Here is a 19,426-nt window from a genome sequence, read left to right as displayed (position 1 = left end):
AAACTATGGTAGCATCAAAATGGAGTAAATCAAATAAAGATTATATCAATTACATTGTTACACCAGTAGGTGGTGACAAGTGACTGCAAAAAAATTGTCATTGAATCAATCATTCAAGACATTCGATCAAAAATGTTGAATCATCCAGTAATGAAACAAGTGAAGTCTTTGAGTTAGCCATTAAATCATTCATTCAAACTGATTTTTTTTTTTTTTTAATGAATTAATTGAATTTAATAAAATATTTTTAAAATAGACTGCAACAGTATTTTGTCAGAACTGCTAGTAAATTATGTAGTCTATGTAGTCTATTCAGAAGCGTGGGAGAATCGTGATCTCTATTTTAAACAACATAAAGAGAGTCATTTTTAATTTATCCAGAATTGTGCAGCTCTACTTGTCAGCAAACTTTTTTTGTCATAGCTTTCATTAGGGCTGTTGCGATTCGATTAAATTTGAGGACTCACTTTTAAAAATTTCTCAATTGCAGTTTACCAGTGTCGATTAAAGGGATAGTTCACCCAAAAATGAAAATTTGATGTTTATCTGCTTACCCCCAGTGCATCCAAGATGTAGGTGACTTTTTTTCTTCAGTCGAACGCAAATTATGATTTTTAACTGCAACCGCTGCCGTCTGTCAGTCAAATAATAGCAGTAGATGGGAACTTCAACTATAACAGTAAATAAAACTTGCTTAGACAAATCAAAATTAAAACCTGCGGCTCGTGACGACACATTAATGTCCTAAGACACGAAACGATCGGTTTGTGCGAGAAACCGAACATTATTTATATCATTTTTACCTCTAATACACCCCTATGTCCAACTTCGTTCAGCTTCCTGTTAGTGAGGTCAAAAAACGCGTTCTGAAGACGGAAGTGATGTCTCGCCCATATACTTCAATGAGCGCGAGACATCACTTCCGTTGTCAGAGCGCAATCAGACCTCACTAGCCGGAAGCTGAACGAAGTTGGACATAGTGGGCCGGCCCGCCACCCACCGCCACGCACGCAGTCATCATCTGTTTTTTTCCCCCACTAATCTGTTTCACACTCCAGTACTGTAGGGGGCAGCAATGCACCTTTAAGTTGGATGCCAGCTGCACTGGCCGTGGCCGCCAAGTAAGCAGCAAAGACGTTAGATCAGTGGTATCAAACTGCCGGCCCGCAACTGATCTCAAAAATAAAACATAATCCGGCCCGCTAAATTATTCTTATTCTTATTCTCTAGTTGCTACCTGTCTGATATGCAAAGAAAAAGTCGCCGTTCTAAGGGGCATTCACATATCGCGTCCGCGCCGCATTCTCCTTTCCAATGCGCTTTCGCTCCAGTGGCGTCTGTCGTTGCTATGCAACCATGAGCCGCGCTCTCAATCGCTTCTATTATGAGCGCGCCTGCCTAAATTACAGTAAAAGCACTCGACTTTAAGTCACAAGCGCCGATTTAAACCACCGAAACTTTTTCTTTACCTTGACATGTTTCGACTGCAACCTGCAGTCTTCCTCCACCTGAACACATTGTCTTTCTAGAAGAAAATTGTCCAATTTCTACAGTATGTTGGTTCTGATCTACTTCCTAAAGGAAATAAGCCTTTCATTTATTTGTTATTGTTTAGTTCAACTTGATGAGTCACAACACAATGTGATGTATTCATTTCTGTGTTCTACAGAACATAAGCTACATACAAATAATTCTGAAGTTATAACTACAAGACACAGAAAGTGCTTTGAGTTGTTGTTACTCAATGAAAGAGTTAAGTAATTCAGTAGCTGACTTTTTTTTTAATACTGCAATCACTTTGTAGTGTATTTTCGTTTACTGTTGTGAAATGGAAAATCAATAATCGCTAATCGAGAATCGTTAATAATCGAAAATCGACTGTAATCGAATCGGGACTTCAATAATCGTAATCGAATCGAATCGGGAAATCAGACAGATTAACCACCCCTATAAAGATACTCCACTCCCCTGGCTCTAGGAGGTTAAAGGCCTTCTGAAGCAAAGCGATGGGTCTGTGTAAGAAAAATATGCATATTTAACACATTATAATATAAAATAAATGGCTTCCGCCAGACTGCCTTCCGTATTCAACTTAAGCAGTATTTCTCAAAGTGTGGGGTGCGTCCCACTGGTGAGGAATAGAGACATGACGAGTGGGGAGGAAATTTGGTCACTTTTGTGTCCATCTCTATTAACCTTTGAGCGGTATGGTCCCACACATGGGATTTAGAACGTTTATAGTTCAGAGACGTCACTTAACTGCAAGATTCAATCTCCGCTTTCGCGCTTTGCTGGCGCTGAGCCAGAGACGGATGCACGCTCAGCACTTCTCATGTATCACAACTACGCAGTGTTTACAACATAATGTTTATTTTAGGTTTCAGATATAACTGCTAGTAAAATCCATAAGTACTAGTAAAACAAAACATTTAGAGCTTGTAAAATACACACTGATGTCTATGGAAGCAGCAATAACAATCAATCCAAATATAATTTGTCGACGGGTTTTATTCACCTCCGTGAAGTTGGCACCCCATAAAGCGAAATAATCCCCAAAACTATGTCATTCGTTTGTGCTACTTTTGTGCTGATTTGTGCCGCAAAAACAAACGTTTGTGCTGGTTTGGTGTTTGAGATATTAAGCATTATTTTTTTGGTCGTGTGACGTCATTCTCCACCCCATGTCGTTCAAATCGCTTCAAACCAGTGCCATTCGTTTGTGCTGGATTTGTGCTGGTTTGTGCCGTTAAAACAAACACTGTAACTGTTTTCCTTCCACAGATATAACAAATCTAATTCGGGACCTGTGACGTCATTCTCCACCCCACTTCTTCTAAATCGCACAAAACCGGTGCCATTCGTTTGTGCTGGATTTGTGCTGGTTTGTGCCGTTAAAACAAACACTGTATCTAAGACCTCTTCTTAAATATAGCCTAACGAAAAAATGTTTTATATTACGTAACTCTCCATGCCATATTGCTCCAACCCGGTATTGTTCGTTTGTGCTCAATTTGTGCCGGTTTGTGCCATTAAAAGAATCCCTGTAATTGATTACCTTTTTTTTTTTTTTTTAAATAAAAAAAAAAAATAATGAAAAACCCAATCTCCACCCGATGTAATCTAAATCGCTTCAAAACTGGCATATTCGTTTTTGCTCTATTTGTGCAGGTTTCTGCCGTTAAAAGAATAACTTAAAATAACAACAATAATAATGATGATAATAATAGGCCTAAAAAAAAAAAAAATCTCCCTGTCATCTTAAATCGTTCCAAAATGGTGCAGTTCGTTTGTCCCTGTTTGTGCCATTAAATAATACTAAGACCCCTTCTTAAATGGACTAAATTTGTGCCAGATATTGTCACAACCACTTAGGCCTACATGTTACCTGCCTACTTCTGGAACCAGGCGTGTTCTATGCTGTGCTATGGCACTGGGACAGATATTTGAATAAATAATAATAATAAAATACTATACAATTGCATGGTAAATTTTCAAGTACATGTTTAACGTGTTGCACCCTTCAAAAACGTTAAACAATGCATATGGTCTGCATACGGAAAAGATGTATGCTCTGAGACTAAAAAAATCATGTGTGCAGGGTAATTTACAGGTTAATTTAAAATTTGTTTGACACTTCAGAGAAGTGTATTCTTTTATTAATTATTGTGCAATCAAGAAACTCACAGGAACGCGTGTATAACGCGAAAGATAGTGCCAAAGATAAAACGCTGCAACTAACAGGCCCAGTGGAATCTTGTGGAACTGCTTATGCTCAGATTATTTCATCATCTAACTGCAATTTACCTTTCAAACAAACACAGACTTTAATCAATGTAAAGTAGCCTTTAGGCGAAGGCTATTTTCTTTAAATAAAACAATAATAATGAAGAAAAAAACAAATACACTGTACAAAGTGAATTGCAATTGTTACATTAAATAGAACAAGTTAACGGATAAAATTAGTTTTGTTTATAAATTAATTCATATAGGTTGATTTTGAGTCCTTGTTTTTCCCTTCTTGACTGGAACCAGTTAATTAGGCCAAGGTGTTAAGATTAGACTACTTGATGTTTAGATGTTTAGATTGACTGTTATTTCGATAATAATCAGGCTGCAAATCAAGTTTGTGTGTGTGTAAAGACATTATTTTTTAATTATTAAAAAAAAAAACGAAGACAAATAACTTTTTTTATTAAGAAACTGAAAAATTGAGTTTTTTTGTGTTTTTGGTTTAAGGGAAAAACTTAAATTAGTTTATGCTTTAAAATTTGTTTCGAATGTGTGGGTGGCCCCTAAAATACTAATTTTGGCTTTGTCTAAAACAACATTGAGGAAATTTGTATTTATTTGTATTTATTTTATTATTAAAAGGCCTAAGAAAAACCTCCATGATACAACATGTTTCACTCACTATTACAAGAAGATTTATTTGTATTTTTTATAAATAATAGCATAATTTGTGTTTCATTGGAAAAACCCAAAATATCAGAAAACAATGGAAGGGATCGCGCCGGCGCCTCGGTGGACAAGAGAAGTGTGTTGTGCTCTGCATGAGACAGCTACAGTGGCAAGAAATATATGAAACAACCAAATAGAAAAATTGTAACTAATATGCAGAGCAATAGCCTGCATCAGATGAACTGCATGATGGGACATGCAAGACATGCTGAGTTGAACGGCGTTTCAGGGCCACTCATGCGAAACAAATAGGCTATTAAAGAATAATCACATACCCATGAATAAAATTACGATTTGTGATTTGTGTATGATGATTTGTGTACCGGGAGGCTATTTTCTATGATGATTCCGTATTTCTTTGAAAACTGAAACTGTTAGCCTATACTTTTTTTTGTTTGTTTGTATGTTTGTTTTTACATATTATGAGAGAAAAGTGTCATGTTTTTTATTCAATCTTTTTTCGTTTTTGGCTAAATATTTTACAAAAAGTTAGCAGACTAAAAGTAAACATTTATTTAACCTTTTACTTGAAGACTTAAAGTAGGTTCTTTAGGCTATTAAGCTTTTTTGATTCTTCATTCAGGCTAGTGAGTTCATAATTTAATGTCTTACATTTTAAAAACCGAAGCAGCACAAACGAAACTTTTTACAGGCACAAACGATTTTGAGCGAATGTGGAGCATGTGGGGGGCACCGGTTTTAAGCAAACTGAATGTAATAACATTTTTCGTTAGGCTGGAAAATGGACTCAAAATAAAGATTTTTTATAAAACTTCACTGTATGTTATATTTAAGAACTTTACTTTAGATAATTCTGCAGCTCATCATGCTGTAGCGCAATACGGAGCGGGAAGAGGAAAAACAGCAGAAAATCAACAAACATGAAACAGCTGGTTCATAATTACGGGCAAGAATGAACTCAATGTACAGAAGCTTAGATGAAAATGAACACAGCATGAAACAAAAAGCATCTATTTCTAATCCAAGAGGCAACAATGGAATCAAAACACACAATTTCATAAAACCGCTCCACCTGGGATTGGAACCCACTATCTTTAGGTACAGTGCTCTTCAAGTATCTGGCTTTACACAATGAGCTACTTCAGGATGCACGTTCAGCAGGCTGTGGAACAGAACTTTAAGTGTAAGAAAGAATTTACAAAAAAAAGCATTACTTAGCACGTTAACCATATTAGCATGCTAAGCTAACTTAATGCTAATTAAGCTCATGGTTAACTTGATAGCTGAAGAGCCACATTAAAAAGAATGACAACTGGTTAGCATGCTAAGCAATTAGCATGCTAAGCTAACTAGCATAAGACAACAAACACAAGGAAGGTCACATTCAGAGACGAATATCTCGGGAACGGTAGTGAATATCAAAAATCCGTTCAGTCATTTCTATGCGGCTCGGTCCAAAGATCATCTGAGCTGATTTTGGACAAAATTGGACAAAATTTGTGGGAGGAGTAGTGAAAAAACTGTTTTTTTTCTTTTTTTTTTTTTCCAACAATATCTTTATTTATTTTCAAACAACCTGACATTTACATATAGCCATTAGAACTCAAACCTCTTGCCCCAAACCCCGCGGAACCTTGTCCATCAACTGACCAAGACATGACATCACAACACAAATAATTAAACAAATATAAATAACTAAAGACAAAGGAAATTGAAATACACAATAAAGTAATAAACAAACACTACATAAGTAAATCAAAATGGAGAAATTACAAAACCTACCGTGCACAACCACTCTCACCAGTGTGCACTACACATGAATCAGAAATTAAAAATCAGACAGTACACCTTTTCCCCAAATGAACTGCAGGAGGTTACTTATGGATCGTCCCCAGATATCTCCCCCAAACAAGACAAGTCTTTATTAGCAAGGAAGTTAAAGGGGCCCCAGATATTATCAAAAATTGGTTGCTTTCCCCTGATTGTATACGTGATCTTTTCTAAGGGCAGAGTTGCTGTTAATTCTGAAAGCCATCTACCTATCCTTGGTCTATCCACCTCTTTCCAAGCAATTGCAATGACTCTTTTGGCCAACAACAGACCTATATCTAAAAATAATCTATGCTGCTTTCTTATGTTACAGTTAGCTGGGTAGATACCCAATAGAAAATTTTTTGGTTCTAAATGTAGTTTTATCTCTAATATTTCCTCAATACACTGTTTCACTTCTCCCCAGAAATCCTTTATTTGAGAACACTGCCACAGACAATGGAAGAGTGTGCCCTTTTCCTTGTCACATTTTATGCAAACATCTGGTATGTCATTATTGAATTTGTTAAGTTTAACTGGGGTCATATACGAACGCATTAACCAGTTGCACTGCAGAAGTTTCAAACGTGAGTTCACTGTTTGTATTTGTGCCTTGGTACACGCCCTCTCCCACTCTTCAATGGAGATATTCTCCTGTAGGTCCTCTCTCCAGGACTCAAGTTTACGTACTGACGTTTCTGAAGATTCACCAACCAGTTCATTATATATTTTGGAAATTATGCCCCTTTCCTGGCAATCTCTCACCATCATTTCTTCGAGCTTTGATAGACTAGGAATAGACAGGGACTGATTTTGTTGAGTTCTAATAAAATCTCTCAGTTGCAAATATCTAAAGAACTGACTGCGAGCTATGTCGTGCTTGACAACAATTTCATCAAAAGACATCAGATGTGTATCATCAGGACTATAAAGATCTCCTATTTTTTGTAACCCCTGTTCCGCCCAAATTTTAAACTCCCCCTCACCTCTTCCTGGGGGGAAGTGGTCATTTCCCCATATCGGACTGAATACTGAGAGCGAGTCAGATACTTGGAGATATTTCTTAACCGGTTGCCACACGCTAATCATATTTTTGGCCATAGGGTTCTTTGTGTTATTTTTGAGTTTCTTAGACTTAGTTGAGTACAGGTAAATGGGCAAAGGCAGCTTCAATGCATCACCTTCCATTTCTCTCCACAGTGGCACATTCTCCTCAGAGAAGTAGAACATCATTGTTCTCAGTTGCGCCGCCCAGTAGTACCAAAGTGGGTTTGGGCATTTAAGCCCTCCTCTATCATACGGCAAGTACAACAGTGATAGGCGCTGCCTGGGGCATCTATTGTTCCATAGAAACTTAATGAAAAGTGTCTTCAGCTGAGAAAATAAATTGCTTGGCAGTGGCAAAGGCAAATTTTGAAACAAATACAACAGTTTAGGAAGTACACTCATTTTGAGAGTATTTATTTTCCCCATTAACGACATTGGTAGAGCAGCCCATCTATCTAAAGAAATTGAGATCCCTTGCATAACTGGTCTATAGTTAATTTCTATGATATGGAATGGATTTGTAAGGATGGATTTGTTGGTATTTTTGAGAAAAACAATTGTCATCTGCATATAAAGCTAAACGATGCTCCGTCTGTCCTATGGATATTCCAGAAATGCTATCATGTGACCTCACTGCAATTGCCAAAGGTTCAATTGCCATAATAAACAACAATGGAGACAAAGGGTCCCCTTGTCTACACCCTCGCTTTATTTTTATACTTTTTGAGGTATTACTGTTAGTCAAAATTTGTGCATATGGCTCCTTATAGAGTAATCTTATCCAATTACAAAACGTCTCCCCCAAACCAAAGCGTGCCAGAATCTCAAACAAATAAGACCATTCCACTCTGTCAAATGCTTTTTCAGCATCGAGTGACAGTAAAGCAGTGTCTGGGGCCCCCTTTTGATGATAAAGAATATTCAAGATCCTTCTGACATTGTGGAAGCCTTGTCTGCCACGAATAAACCCATTCTGATCCCTCCCAATTATCGTAGTTATTATGTCTTCAATTCTTTTTGCTAAAACCTTACAAAGTATTTTCAAATCTGCATTTAGCAGGCTAATAGGTCTCCAATTTTCACATTTATTAGTTAGTTTATCTACCTTCGGAAGCAGAGTAATTAATGCTCCTCTTAAAGACCACGGCAAGATACCGTTTTGGAAGGACTCTGTAAACATTTCTAAAATTGGAATCAACAATTTATTTTTAAATTTTTTTTATAGATTTCATAGATTTTAGATTTTATAGACCATCAGGTCCAGAGGTTTCCCTGCTTTAATACTATCAATTGCTGTAGATAGTTCCTCTACTGTTATATCTTTCTCCAAATTCGTCCTAAGAATTTCTGGTATCTTGGGTATATTAATACTATTTAAAAACACTTTTAGTTCTGAATTGGCATTAATCATTTCGGAACTATAGAGACCCTCATAAAATTTCTTGAAGGTTTCATTAATTTCTGTTGGATCTACGATGGTTTCTCCTTGATCGCTCTGCAGTGAGGTTATAACTTTTTCACTCTGTAGCTGCTTAAGACGCCATGCAAGAACTTTCCCAGGTTTTTCACCCTGCTCATAGAAGGACTGTTTAAGTCGCAACAGACTGGCTACCGCTTTTGATGCAGATAATTCGTTGTATTGTGCTCTAAGCAGCAATAGATTTTGATGAGATTCTGTTGACCTTGTTCGATAATACTCATTTTCCATTTCTGTTATTTTTGTCTCTAAATTTTTTGCCTTCTCAAAAGTCAGTCTAGCTTTAGAGCTTGTGATGCTGATTATTTGGCCTCTAATATAAGCCTTGAACGCCTCCCATCTCATGCCTGCTGAGGTTTCTGTTGTATTAGTTTCAAAATAGAACCTGATTTGTTCATCCAGAAAAGAGACAAAACCGGGTTCAGTCAGCCACTTTTGTTTGCAACGCCAAATCTTAGCGTCTTTCACTAGCTTTGAGTCCTGATATACCAATGAGTTGGGAGCATGATCTGAAATTAGGATAGCATCATAAGTACAATCCTTGACTTTGTGCCTTTGCTCTGCAGATATCAAAAAGAAGTCAATTCTTGAATAGGACTTATGTATACTGGAATAACACGAAAACTTTAGATCGGCAGGGTTTTTTTCCCTCCAGATATCTATTAGGTTCAATTCTTTCATGAAATGATATATCGTTACCCTACTACAAATGTGAGTCTCTACAGCTCCAGAGCTCCTATCCTTCACCGGATCTAATGCACAGTTAAAATCGCCCGCCACCACACATTTACCAGGAAGAGTGGACAAAATAAGAAATAGGTTTTGAAAAAAATTGGGGTCATCTGTATTTGGTGCATTAATATTCGCCAAGATAATTTGCTCTTTTAGTAAATTTCCTTGAATGATAAGATATCGTCCAAATTTGTCTTTGATAACCTTATTCACCTGGAGTGGTATTGACTCATGCACCAACATAGTGACACCTCTAGCCTGAGAGTTAAACGATGCAGAAAAGACCTTGCCTCTCCACCTCCTCCTAATTTTCAGATCCTCATTGTACATCAGGTGTGTTTCTTGAAGAAACACAATATTAGACTGCATTGATTTTATCCTGTTCATGACCTGTTTGGTTTTCTTAAGGTTTCGTAACCCCCTGCAGTTCCATGATGTAATTTTAATTTTTATCTCACTAGACATTATGCATAGTTTGTATAGTTATAATCTCCAAACATTTTAGGAGCCTGTTAAAAAAAAAAAAAAAAAAAGGGGACTAAAATCAATAAAACTACTGATGAACACTATAACCCCCCCCAACACCCATATTCAGGACACTTAACCTTAGGTTAACAGTTAACAGCTTTCTGGAAGTTTTAAGATTACAAGGGGAAAAATTCAGGCTAAGACCGTATCACTGAGCTAACAAACGATGATTAACTAATAACACTAACCTTACCCTCCCAAGTTACCATAATTGAACATTATACATTTTCTTTCATAAACCTCATTTTACCATAAACTGAAGGCCCTATATTATTCTAAGAGAATCCGAACACAAATGAAGTACGATAGTATAACCCCAATTACTTTAAAATTAACGCAGTGGCAATTGCCAAAGATACATTTTGCCTCTTAACTATTGTTTATAAAGAGTAAAATTATAAAAAAAAAAAAAAAAAAAGGGAAATGCGTATAGAGCTTAGACTCGGAGAAAGGAGAGTGACATAGCTTTAACAGTTACTATAAACTCTGAGAAAAAAACCTTGAACATACTATAATCGGCTCAATCTTGTAAACTGTTTGTAAACCGCTTTGTAAACCGCGACGCTCCAAGTCATTTTCTAATAATTCAGACCGGTCCCTCTTCTGACCTGATCCGTTTGATGAAGTCCTCTGCCTCAACACGGTTGTTAAAGATGTGCGACCGTTCTTTATAAGTCACTAGTAGTCGGGCAGGGGGGATGATGCCGTATCTGAGCCCCATTAGACGAAGTTGCCGTCTCGCCTCGTCAAACTGCTTTTGCTTCTTGTGAACACCTACCGCCACATCTTGGTAAAATCTCACTGTATGGTTCTTGTAACGTACTTCTCTTTTTGTCTTGGCTGCTCTCGTCACCAGTTCTTTATCCCTGAAGTTCAGAAACTTCATTACCAGCGTTTGGGGTGAGGGGTTATTGTGTGCTCCTGGTCCGATTCTATGAGCCCTCTCCACCATTAGTTTTGTACACCCCAGCGGCAGTTCCAGCGCGTCCGGTAGCCAGTTCTCCAAAAAGGCACACGCATCGTCACCTAGGGCTGGGTATCGTTCAAAGATTTTCGATACCGAGACGATACCGATACCTTGACTTCGATACCGATACCGATACCTAAACGATACCTTTTTCGGTACCAGTTTTATAAAATATGTTTAAACAAGATTACATAACCTCAAAAAAATCTTTGGTGTTATATTTTAACTTTGTTGACTTTTTTTCAGACTCAAAGACTCATCTCCTGAGCCACTGCGGGGAATAAAAAAAGCACAAATTAAAAAAAATTACCCAACACAATAAATCAGTGCAAATAGTTTTAATAAAGTTTAGTTTTCAATGCAAAAATTAAGTATGTGAGGCTCTTTTTTAAATCACTCAGCAATTGTTCTTCAAAAAATTAATTATTATTAACAAGATCAAAGTGGAAGTAAGAGTGACGCAAGTTCGTTGCGTCTTACCGTGAAATAAGAGTTCTGTGTCTTTATTAAAATCAACACATTAATGATTCATCTCTCATCCACCCGCAATTAATTTGAATATTTTTTTTTTTTTTTTTTTTATTACTTGGCCCGACCCGCAGATTATCCGCAGTATCAGGAGGACGCTGATACCTCTTTTTCAGCAGAATTGTTCGCGTTCTGGAGCCAGAGGCAGAGCCTGTGCTCGTGCAGGCGAACGAGCCTGTCATGAACCGGTCGCGTGTTTCCATAGACTTGAGGGACGAACGCTGATGTAAAGCTGCTGTGTGTTGTACCTTAGACTACAAAAAACATTGCGCGTTCCGCTGTTTCTGCAGGCAGTGCTACACTTTTGTTTTCTGTTAACAGTATCTGTAGTGAACCGGCTGCTCACATAAACAGCCGTTTCTCACCCGTCCATTCGGAGATAAACTGAAAACGAAACCGTTGATTCAGTCGCCCTCTCGCACATAGGGTCTCTCTCGCGCGTATAGTTTTATATATTTAGATATAAATAACAATGTAGCGCAACGTTACTTGCTCCTCAACGAGACAGCGAAAGCATTTCTCCGCCCCTCTCCTCGGCTCCATTCTGAGGTACCGAAATTTGGTACCGAATGACAAGACACTTTTTGATACTCGGTAGTATCGAGGCAGTTCGATCGGTACCTAAAAAGTATCGAGTTCGGTACCCAGCCCTATCGTCACCCTCCGCTCCCTCAGGCAAATTGACCAGCCTCAAATTGGAGCGCCTTGATCTCGTCTCCAGGTCCAGTAGTTTTTCCTCCATGTCCTTGTTTTTGTTTTCTAGGACTCTTACTTTTGTTTGGAGCGCGGCGACATTATCTTCAGTTGTCGAAATCCTTGTTTCTGCCTCCGTGACTCGTTCTGCACAGTCAGTGATGTCTTTCCTGACACTTTCAATAGCAGACAATATGCCATCAAACTTGGTGGAAAACTCTGTTTTCATGTCGTTAATAGCAGTCAGAATGGTAGCTGCCATATGGCCGGACTCTCACTCCGCCGTGTCATTGCTTCTGTCCGACGATTTATCCTCAGGAGTCGAGCTAGCATTAGCCTCGTCGGAATCCATGGCTTTCGAAGTTAGCTGAGGCTTTCTTGCTAGAGTTAGCCGTCGTAAAGTCCGACAATTTAGCTTGAAGAGTTTTATTTCGCCCCTGACCGACTTTCTTCTGTGACAACGGCATCCCCCTAAGCTTATCTATCGAAATAGAGGTATTGTACTTGTTCAAGTCCAATATTTATGAAGGAATTAGCCAACAGGGTAGGAGAGCAGGTTAACGTGCGTTCACTCAGCTCGCCGCCATACCAAAAGTCCGAAAAAACTGTTTTTAATTTATTTCAATATGGCGGACAGGGACATTTAAGGAAAATGACAAATGACACATCGTTGGAATTGGCATTCGCTAGAGAATAAAATGACATAAAGCATATACATTTTGGAAAATGTTTTCAAAAGTTATAAGCGTTTTTGCAAAAAAACATTATATCTGTGGAACAGTAGGTGGCGCTGTGTTGAAACTTCTCAGGTACCTTCAGGACTTCTAAAGGTCATATGTACCAATTTTTGTGAAATTGTTTAAAAGTTATTGCAATTTATGGCAAAATTCTAAATGGTGGATGTGGTTCATCCGATGTTGGCAAAATCTATATCCTCTGATCCGGCATGGCCGAAGGAATCCATAGACACTAAGATATATAAAGATTTGATTGATTTTCTGCCAAACTGTTCAAAAGTTATTGGCCAAAATAGCAATTTTCCAGATCTCATGAACTGTAGGTGGCGCTGTTCCCAAATTTGGCATGGAACCTCAGATCATGGTATTGATCAAGTGTACCAATTTTTGTTTCGATTGCTCAAAGATTGGCCGAGATACAGCCTCTAAACCAATTTCGGGTCAACCTCGTTAACATCATGACAACATAACTTTTGAACAAATATGAATACAAAAAAATCTGTTCAGTAATTTCTGTGCAGCTCAGACCAAAGATCATCTGATCAAAGTTTGGACAAAATTTGGAGGAGTAGCGAAAAAACGGAATACTGTACTTTTCAAAATGGCTGCTACTGTAATGGGCGGAGACTTAATGTAATATGTTGAATAGCATCAGCATGATGAGCCAAATCAGATGTATTAATTACATTTTTCTAGAGCAAATGGTTCAAATGTTATAACCTTTAGAATGTTGAATATTTGAACTGGTGGTGGCGCTATAGAGTTGGTTCTAGAGACTCCAAATTTGGTCCAATCACTTTTCATGAGCATCTCTACAAGTGTGCTAAATTTCATCATTTTCTCATGTTCCGTTGATAGGGCTGCCATAGACTCCCCCATTATTATTATTATTCTTCCTCCCGAATGGAAGGATACAAACAGATACAAACTAATAATAATAATAAAGTAAACTAACGGATACAAGAGGTGCCTTAGCACCTTCGATGCTTGGCCCCTAATAATACACAATTGTCAGTCCCTCCAGAAAAACGTGATTATGCGATCGCCTGATTTCATGCATAATCAGCCAAAGTCCGCATATTTATGCGGGGGTTGCATTTTTTCAAATATGCCGCACTTTCGCTGCATAAATTGCCGATTTCAGCAAGCAAAATATGCGGGGCTAGCATGATTTCATAATCTCCTGTATTTTCGTTGCAAAAAAGTCACATAAGCTATGTCTTAGCAGAAAGTTGAAAAATGTTGCATTTACTTCACACAAGTAAAGCGCCATTATTTCCCCCCTATTGCCATGGGAACCTTATGAAGTGACGTAATTACGCGATGTGAACGTCATCTGCAAACCCCGTGGTGAAACCAGTGATACCATGATGAAGCACGCAAATCATTCTCATTTGCCAACAAAAATGAGCGCAAAAGACAGCGCGAAACAGTTTCCCGGTGTGTTGCATGACAGTGGGGCAAATTATTTTGCACTCCGTGCAACTGCGTGTTGGACCACAGACGGAAGTTTGAGCCATGTGTTAATAGAGTGCCCCAGGGATGATGTGTTTTTGTAGGCCAACCCGGAAGTTAGTGGCACGGGTTCCCTCGGTTGAAAGCCTATGCATTTTTCCCATAGACTTTTGGAAAATCGCAGAAAATAAGCTCTGTGTTTAACAAAGGGTTATGACACTTACACATTTTGTCTATTAAGATAATCTTTACAAGTTAACACAACATTATAGATTTTGAAGCCTAAATAAAGTCATGAGATATAAAAGGCTAACAGTAGGCTATAAACGGACTACAGCACACCATGGTTGTGGATCAACGTAGTCACCATCAAGCTTCCTCAAACTGTATTTAAAAAACAACTTTATTTACAAACATGCTTGCTGATTATGATCTGCGCTGTGTATGAATACTTATCCACTTTTTCATGAGAAATGCTGTCCAAATGTCCCGTTTTTAATGATGTCTAAAGTCCCCGCCAAAGGAAGTAGTCCTTTTTAGCAATTTGTTAGCAACCGCCGATTTTAAGACACAGTAAAAGTTTAAAAAATCACAAGTGGGTTATAACTGGTGTGTTTTATGTCATAGATCAAAACGTGAAAGTATTTAGAGGCTTTGTTAACCACATACCTTATTTCAGGTGATTTAGCAAAAACCCATTCAAAAAACCCATAGACTAGACGGCGTTGGAACCGGAAGTCCTAAAATGCTAACTCGCTTCCGAGTTTTGCCTACAAAAATGAGTAATCCCTGAGGCACTCTAAGGTCTGAAATAAAACAGAATGAGAACTTAAAGGTGCCCTAGATTGTTTTTTTACAAGATGTAATATAAGTCCTAGGTGTCCTAGGACTTATATTAAATTAAATACATAAGTTAAATAATTAATTTAACTTATGTTAAATTAATTTAATTAACTGCCTATTTTGGGGCATCATTAACTATGCACTGATTTTTTTTTTCAGCACGGCCCCTTTAAGAGATGCGTTCTCTCTGCCCCACGAGCTCTCGACTATACATTGCATAAACAAAGTTCACACAGCTAATATAACCCTCAAATGGATCTTTACAAGATGTTCGTCATGCATGCTGTATGCATGCTTCGAATTATGTGAGTAAAGTATTTATTTAGATGGTTACGTTTGATTCTGTGTGAGTTTGAGGTTATGCTCTGTGGCTAACGTCTAATTCTACACTGTTGGAGAGAATTATAAAGAATGAAGGTTGTATTTATGAATTATACAGACTGCACGTGTTTAAAAATGAAAATAGCAACGACTCTCGTCTCCGTGAATACAGTAAGAAACGATGGTAACTTTAACCACATTTAACAGTATATTAGCAACATGCTAATGAAACATTTAGAAAGACAATTTACAAATATCACTAAAAATATCATGATATCATGGATCATGTCAGTTATTATTGCTCCATCTGCCATTTTTCGCTGTTGTTCTTGCTTGCTTACCTTGTCTGTGCACAGATCCAGACGTTAATACTGCCTTTCCTTGTCTAATGTGTCCAATGGGCTGGCATTATGCAAATATTGGGGTCATACATATTAATGATCCCGACTGTTACGTAACAGTCGGTGTTATGTTGAGTTCCGTGTGTTTTCCAGAAGTCTTTTAAACAAAAGAGATTTGCATAAGAAGGAGGAAACAATGGAGTTTGAAACTCACTGTCTTTTCCATGTACTGAACTCTTGTTATTCAACTATGCCGAGGTAAATTCAAATTCTGATTCTAGGGCACCTTTAAATATTCTGTGATTTAGTATGCTTGCTTATCATATAAATTTTCAATGGCAATGGCATTTTATTTTCATCTTACCTCCGAATAAAGTAGCTAATTATTAGCGCAGTTCAGCTTTGTTTACAGCGGTAACCAAGGAAACGCTGTCACTGCTGCTCCATAAGCGCCACCTGCTGTCAGAGAGTGAATCTGCGTCTCATTCAGGATGCTGTTTTTGTTTCATGCTTTTTTGCGTAGCATATGATTTCACAAAGATAAAGTCAGACCGTTCTGTTTTTGCTTTAAATCTTTAAATTAAATCTCAATTAATTCAAATAAAAAAACAACTGCTCATGCAATGTGATAGCATCTTTGTTTGGATTGTAATTAAAAAGCAGTGGTTCCCTCTAATTTGAAATGGCTATGTATTTTTGTTTATAATAATAATAATAATAATAAATATCTGCAACCAGTATCAGAATCGGCCAATTTGCTTGTAAAAATAAATAAATCAGAATCTAAATTGGCCATGAAAAAAAAAAAAAAAAAAAAACTAAAACTAAATACAATCTAAGCTGTCTTTTTCTATCAAGTAGATCTTGTCTTTCATAAAGGTCGAGGTCAGGGATCTTGGGCTTAAAAAGGTTGGTGACCACTGCTCTAAAGGGACCTTTGCAAAAATAAAAAAAATACAAGCAACAGAAGGGCTGACTGTGCATATCAAAACAATCATTGATCACAGCACATCATTTAAAAAACAAAAAAAAATCAGCCAGTAATTTCAAGAGGATCAAAACCAGATCAGTAAATTTCTTATGATCCCCATCCTTTCCTGTGCTGGTAAAATTGAAAAATGCTGGTCCTCTGATTGTCATGTTAAATTTGTTGTGCAAAATAATATTAAAAATTATCGGGACCTGGATTTGCTTTTTATTTGGGCCTTTCAAGAATCATGCATTTTCATTTAAACTTTATTCAAACTGACAAGTGTTATAATTTTATAGATGTCTGAGAACCTCAGCCGTGATTGTTTATACACATCTTTTTTCAAACATGTTGAAATATAATCAAAATGATATTAGATGAATATTACTAATGTTTTTTTTTTTTTGTTTTTTATTGCAGGATGGAAGTAGAAGACGGACACCTGGTGGAGTGTATCTGAACTTACTGAAGAACACACCCAGTATCTCTGATGGGCAGGTGAAGGTTAGTCATCATGAAGTGTTTGGGTGGACAAATATAAAGCAGCTGTGTAACGAAACGGGACTCAGGCAGAGATCCATGTGCAAGCTTTTATTCAAAGTGAGCATAGTCGTACAGGCTGGGTCGATCAGGGGCAAACAGGAACAGCAAGGAACAGGCAGAGTTGTAGTTGTAGTGCAGGTAGAAGATCGAGGACCGTCCGATATCATTCACAGAACAGCAGACAAGGCAAGGGTCAGGACAGGCAGCAATGGGTCAATAAACAGGTACAAGCAGGAACGGTAACGACAAACAGGCAGACAGGGGTTAACAGGGTAAACAAGACTTCGCGGTGAGGTGGTATGTGTGAAAGTCCTTTATAGTCCAGGTAATGCGTATCAGCTGGGTGTGGTGATTAGTGTGGAGTGTGCAAGGCTGTATGTGGCAACAGATGATTGGTGGAGTGAGTGCATGTGAATGGCAGAGAGGATTATGGGGAATGTAGTCTGGGAAGTGACAGGAACATGACAGGAACAGATGGTGATCATGACAAGCTGAGTTTATCAAATTTTATTTTTTATTTTTACAACTCAAATCTCTCAGATTTAAAATTCAAATAATTCCAACAGTGACTACAATCTACGATCACTTGCACTCAAAACACAGCATCCAGCTACAGAGCCATCAGCTGTGGCATGCCAGCAGTCTGAGAATGAAAATTATTGCAGAGCTTGTTGGCTTTAGGTTTAGTGGCAGTCAGAGCATGTGAGCAGAGTGGTAATATTTCCTTCAGAGCAGAGAGCGTCATTCTGAAGATTCCACTTGCTCAGTCTGAATTCTGAACCCAGAATGATATGCTGGTTTGGGAATTTAAAATAAGCTGTAGGTCTAAAGTTATGGAGTTCAAATACTGTTTTAATGACATTGTGAGCCTCATACATAAATTCACAGTAAACAAAGCTGACAAAGAAGAAGAAATTGAGTGTAGAGAAAATGAGTTGGCAAAGATTCCTTTTGTGTTATAATCACAGTGTATACAAGCATAAAGATATATTTCTTTAATTCCATGACTAGTAAAATAATCGCAACTTACTCTCTGTAAAATGGAGTAATCTGCAGGGTGATGGACACGGAGGTGGGTAAAAAGGTTGGTGGTGTTGCCACCCTTCGCACTGACTGTAGCAAGGCAAATCCTGCGGATTGAGCCGTCTATGGAGCCGAAAAATGTATTTTTCGAAAGGTTCCTTTAGGGGCTCCATAGCGCAAACAAATTTTTATTTAAATATAATAAATGCATGATATTGCCACTATAGCCAGTAGATGGTGGAAGAGAAACACTTATTTGCTTTATTTGCCATTTCCACTCCCTAATATGTATATATCAGTGCTTCCCACAGGTTTAAAATATACTTGCGGTGGTAGCCGGGTAAAAATTCTCCTATTACCCACGGTACAAAAATGGTCTATTACATGTGACAAGCAAATAAAGTGTATTTTTATTTATTGAAATTAATTTTAATTACATGGCATACTATTACATTTAATTACATACTAATATTATGCATTGTAATTTATGCAAAATTACAGCATTTAAATGGTTATACTTTTCCTATGTTCTCCTTGCTGTCATATAGTGTCTCTCTCAGTGAATGGGACACAGATTTTACTAGTAAAATGTATGTAATGAATAATATGTCAAATAATGTTCTTAGTCTTTTCTTCCTGTGGGGGAGACTACAATAATTTACTATGAATTAAATGGAAATCAAATTAAATACAATTTATTGTGTAACCAAAATACCAATAATGCCTAAAAGAAAAAGAAAATTAGCGAAATTACAGCTTTTAATTATAAACAAGCCTGAAATACACTGGGACTCTTATTTTGAAATGTCTGTACTATTGCAGGCTGATCCTTCAGATTCTTACAACCATATAAAGCATTTTATATAAAGGCCATGAAGTAGACATTCATTAACTTGAATTCATTAGCAATCGCTTGGCATAAATCTGCGCTTTTCATTGATTGAGAATCACTTTGAAGCAGACTGAAGCACTGTTGCACGAGCTTGTAGAGCG

At 37.5% G+C, this 19,426-nt stretch overlaps 1 protein-coding gene across 1 annotated transcript in view; it reads left to right on the top strand.

Annotated features, from left to right (window-relative positions):
- phax (phosphorylated adaptor for RNA export) overlaps positions 1 to 19,426 on the top strand; it is a 30,394-nt gene that overhangs the window by 6,466 nt on the left and 4,502 nt on the right. Inside the window, exon 4 of the mRNA XM_067395742.1 lies at positions 17,288 to 17,371. Coding sequence (XP_067251843.1) covers positions 17,288 to 17,371 — 84 coding nt within the window. The remainder of the gene's footprint in view (positions 1 to 17,287; positions 17,372 to 19,426) is intronic.

Source organism: Chanodichthys erythropterus, chromosome 10 (genome assembly GCF_024489055.1).
Source record: "Chanodichthys erythropterus isolate Z2021 chromosome 10, ASM2448905v1, whole genome shotgun sequence".
Taxonomy (NCBI): domain Eukaryota; kingdom Metazoa; phylum Chordata; class Actinopteri; order Cypriniformes; family Xenocyprididae; genus Chanodichthys; species Chanodichthys erythropterus.
This window is presented reverse-complemented; position numbering and strand designations above follow the sequence as displayed.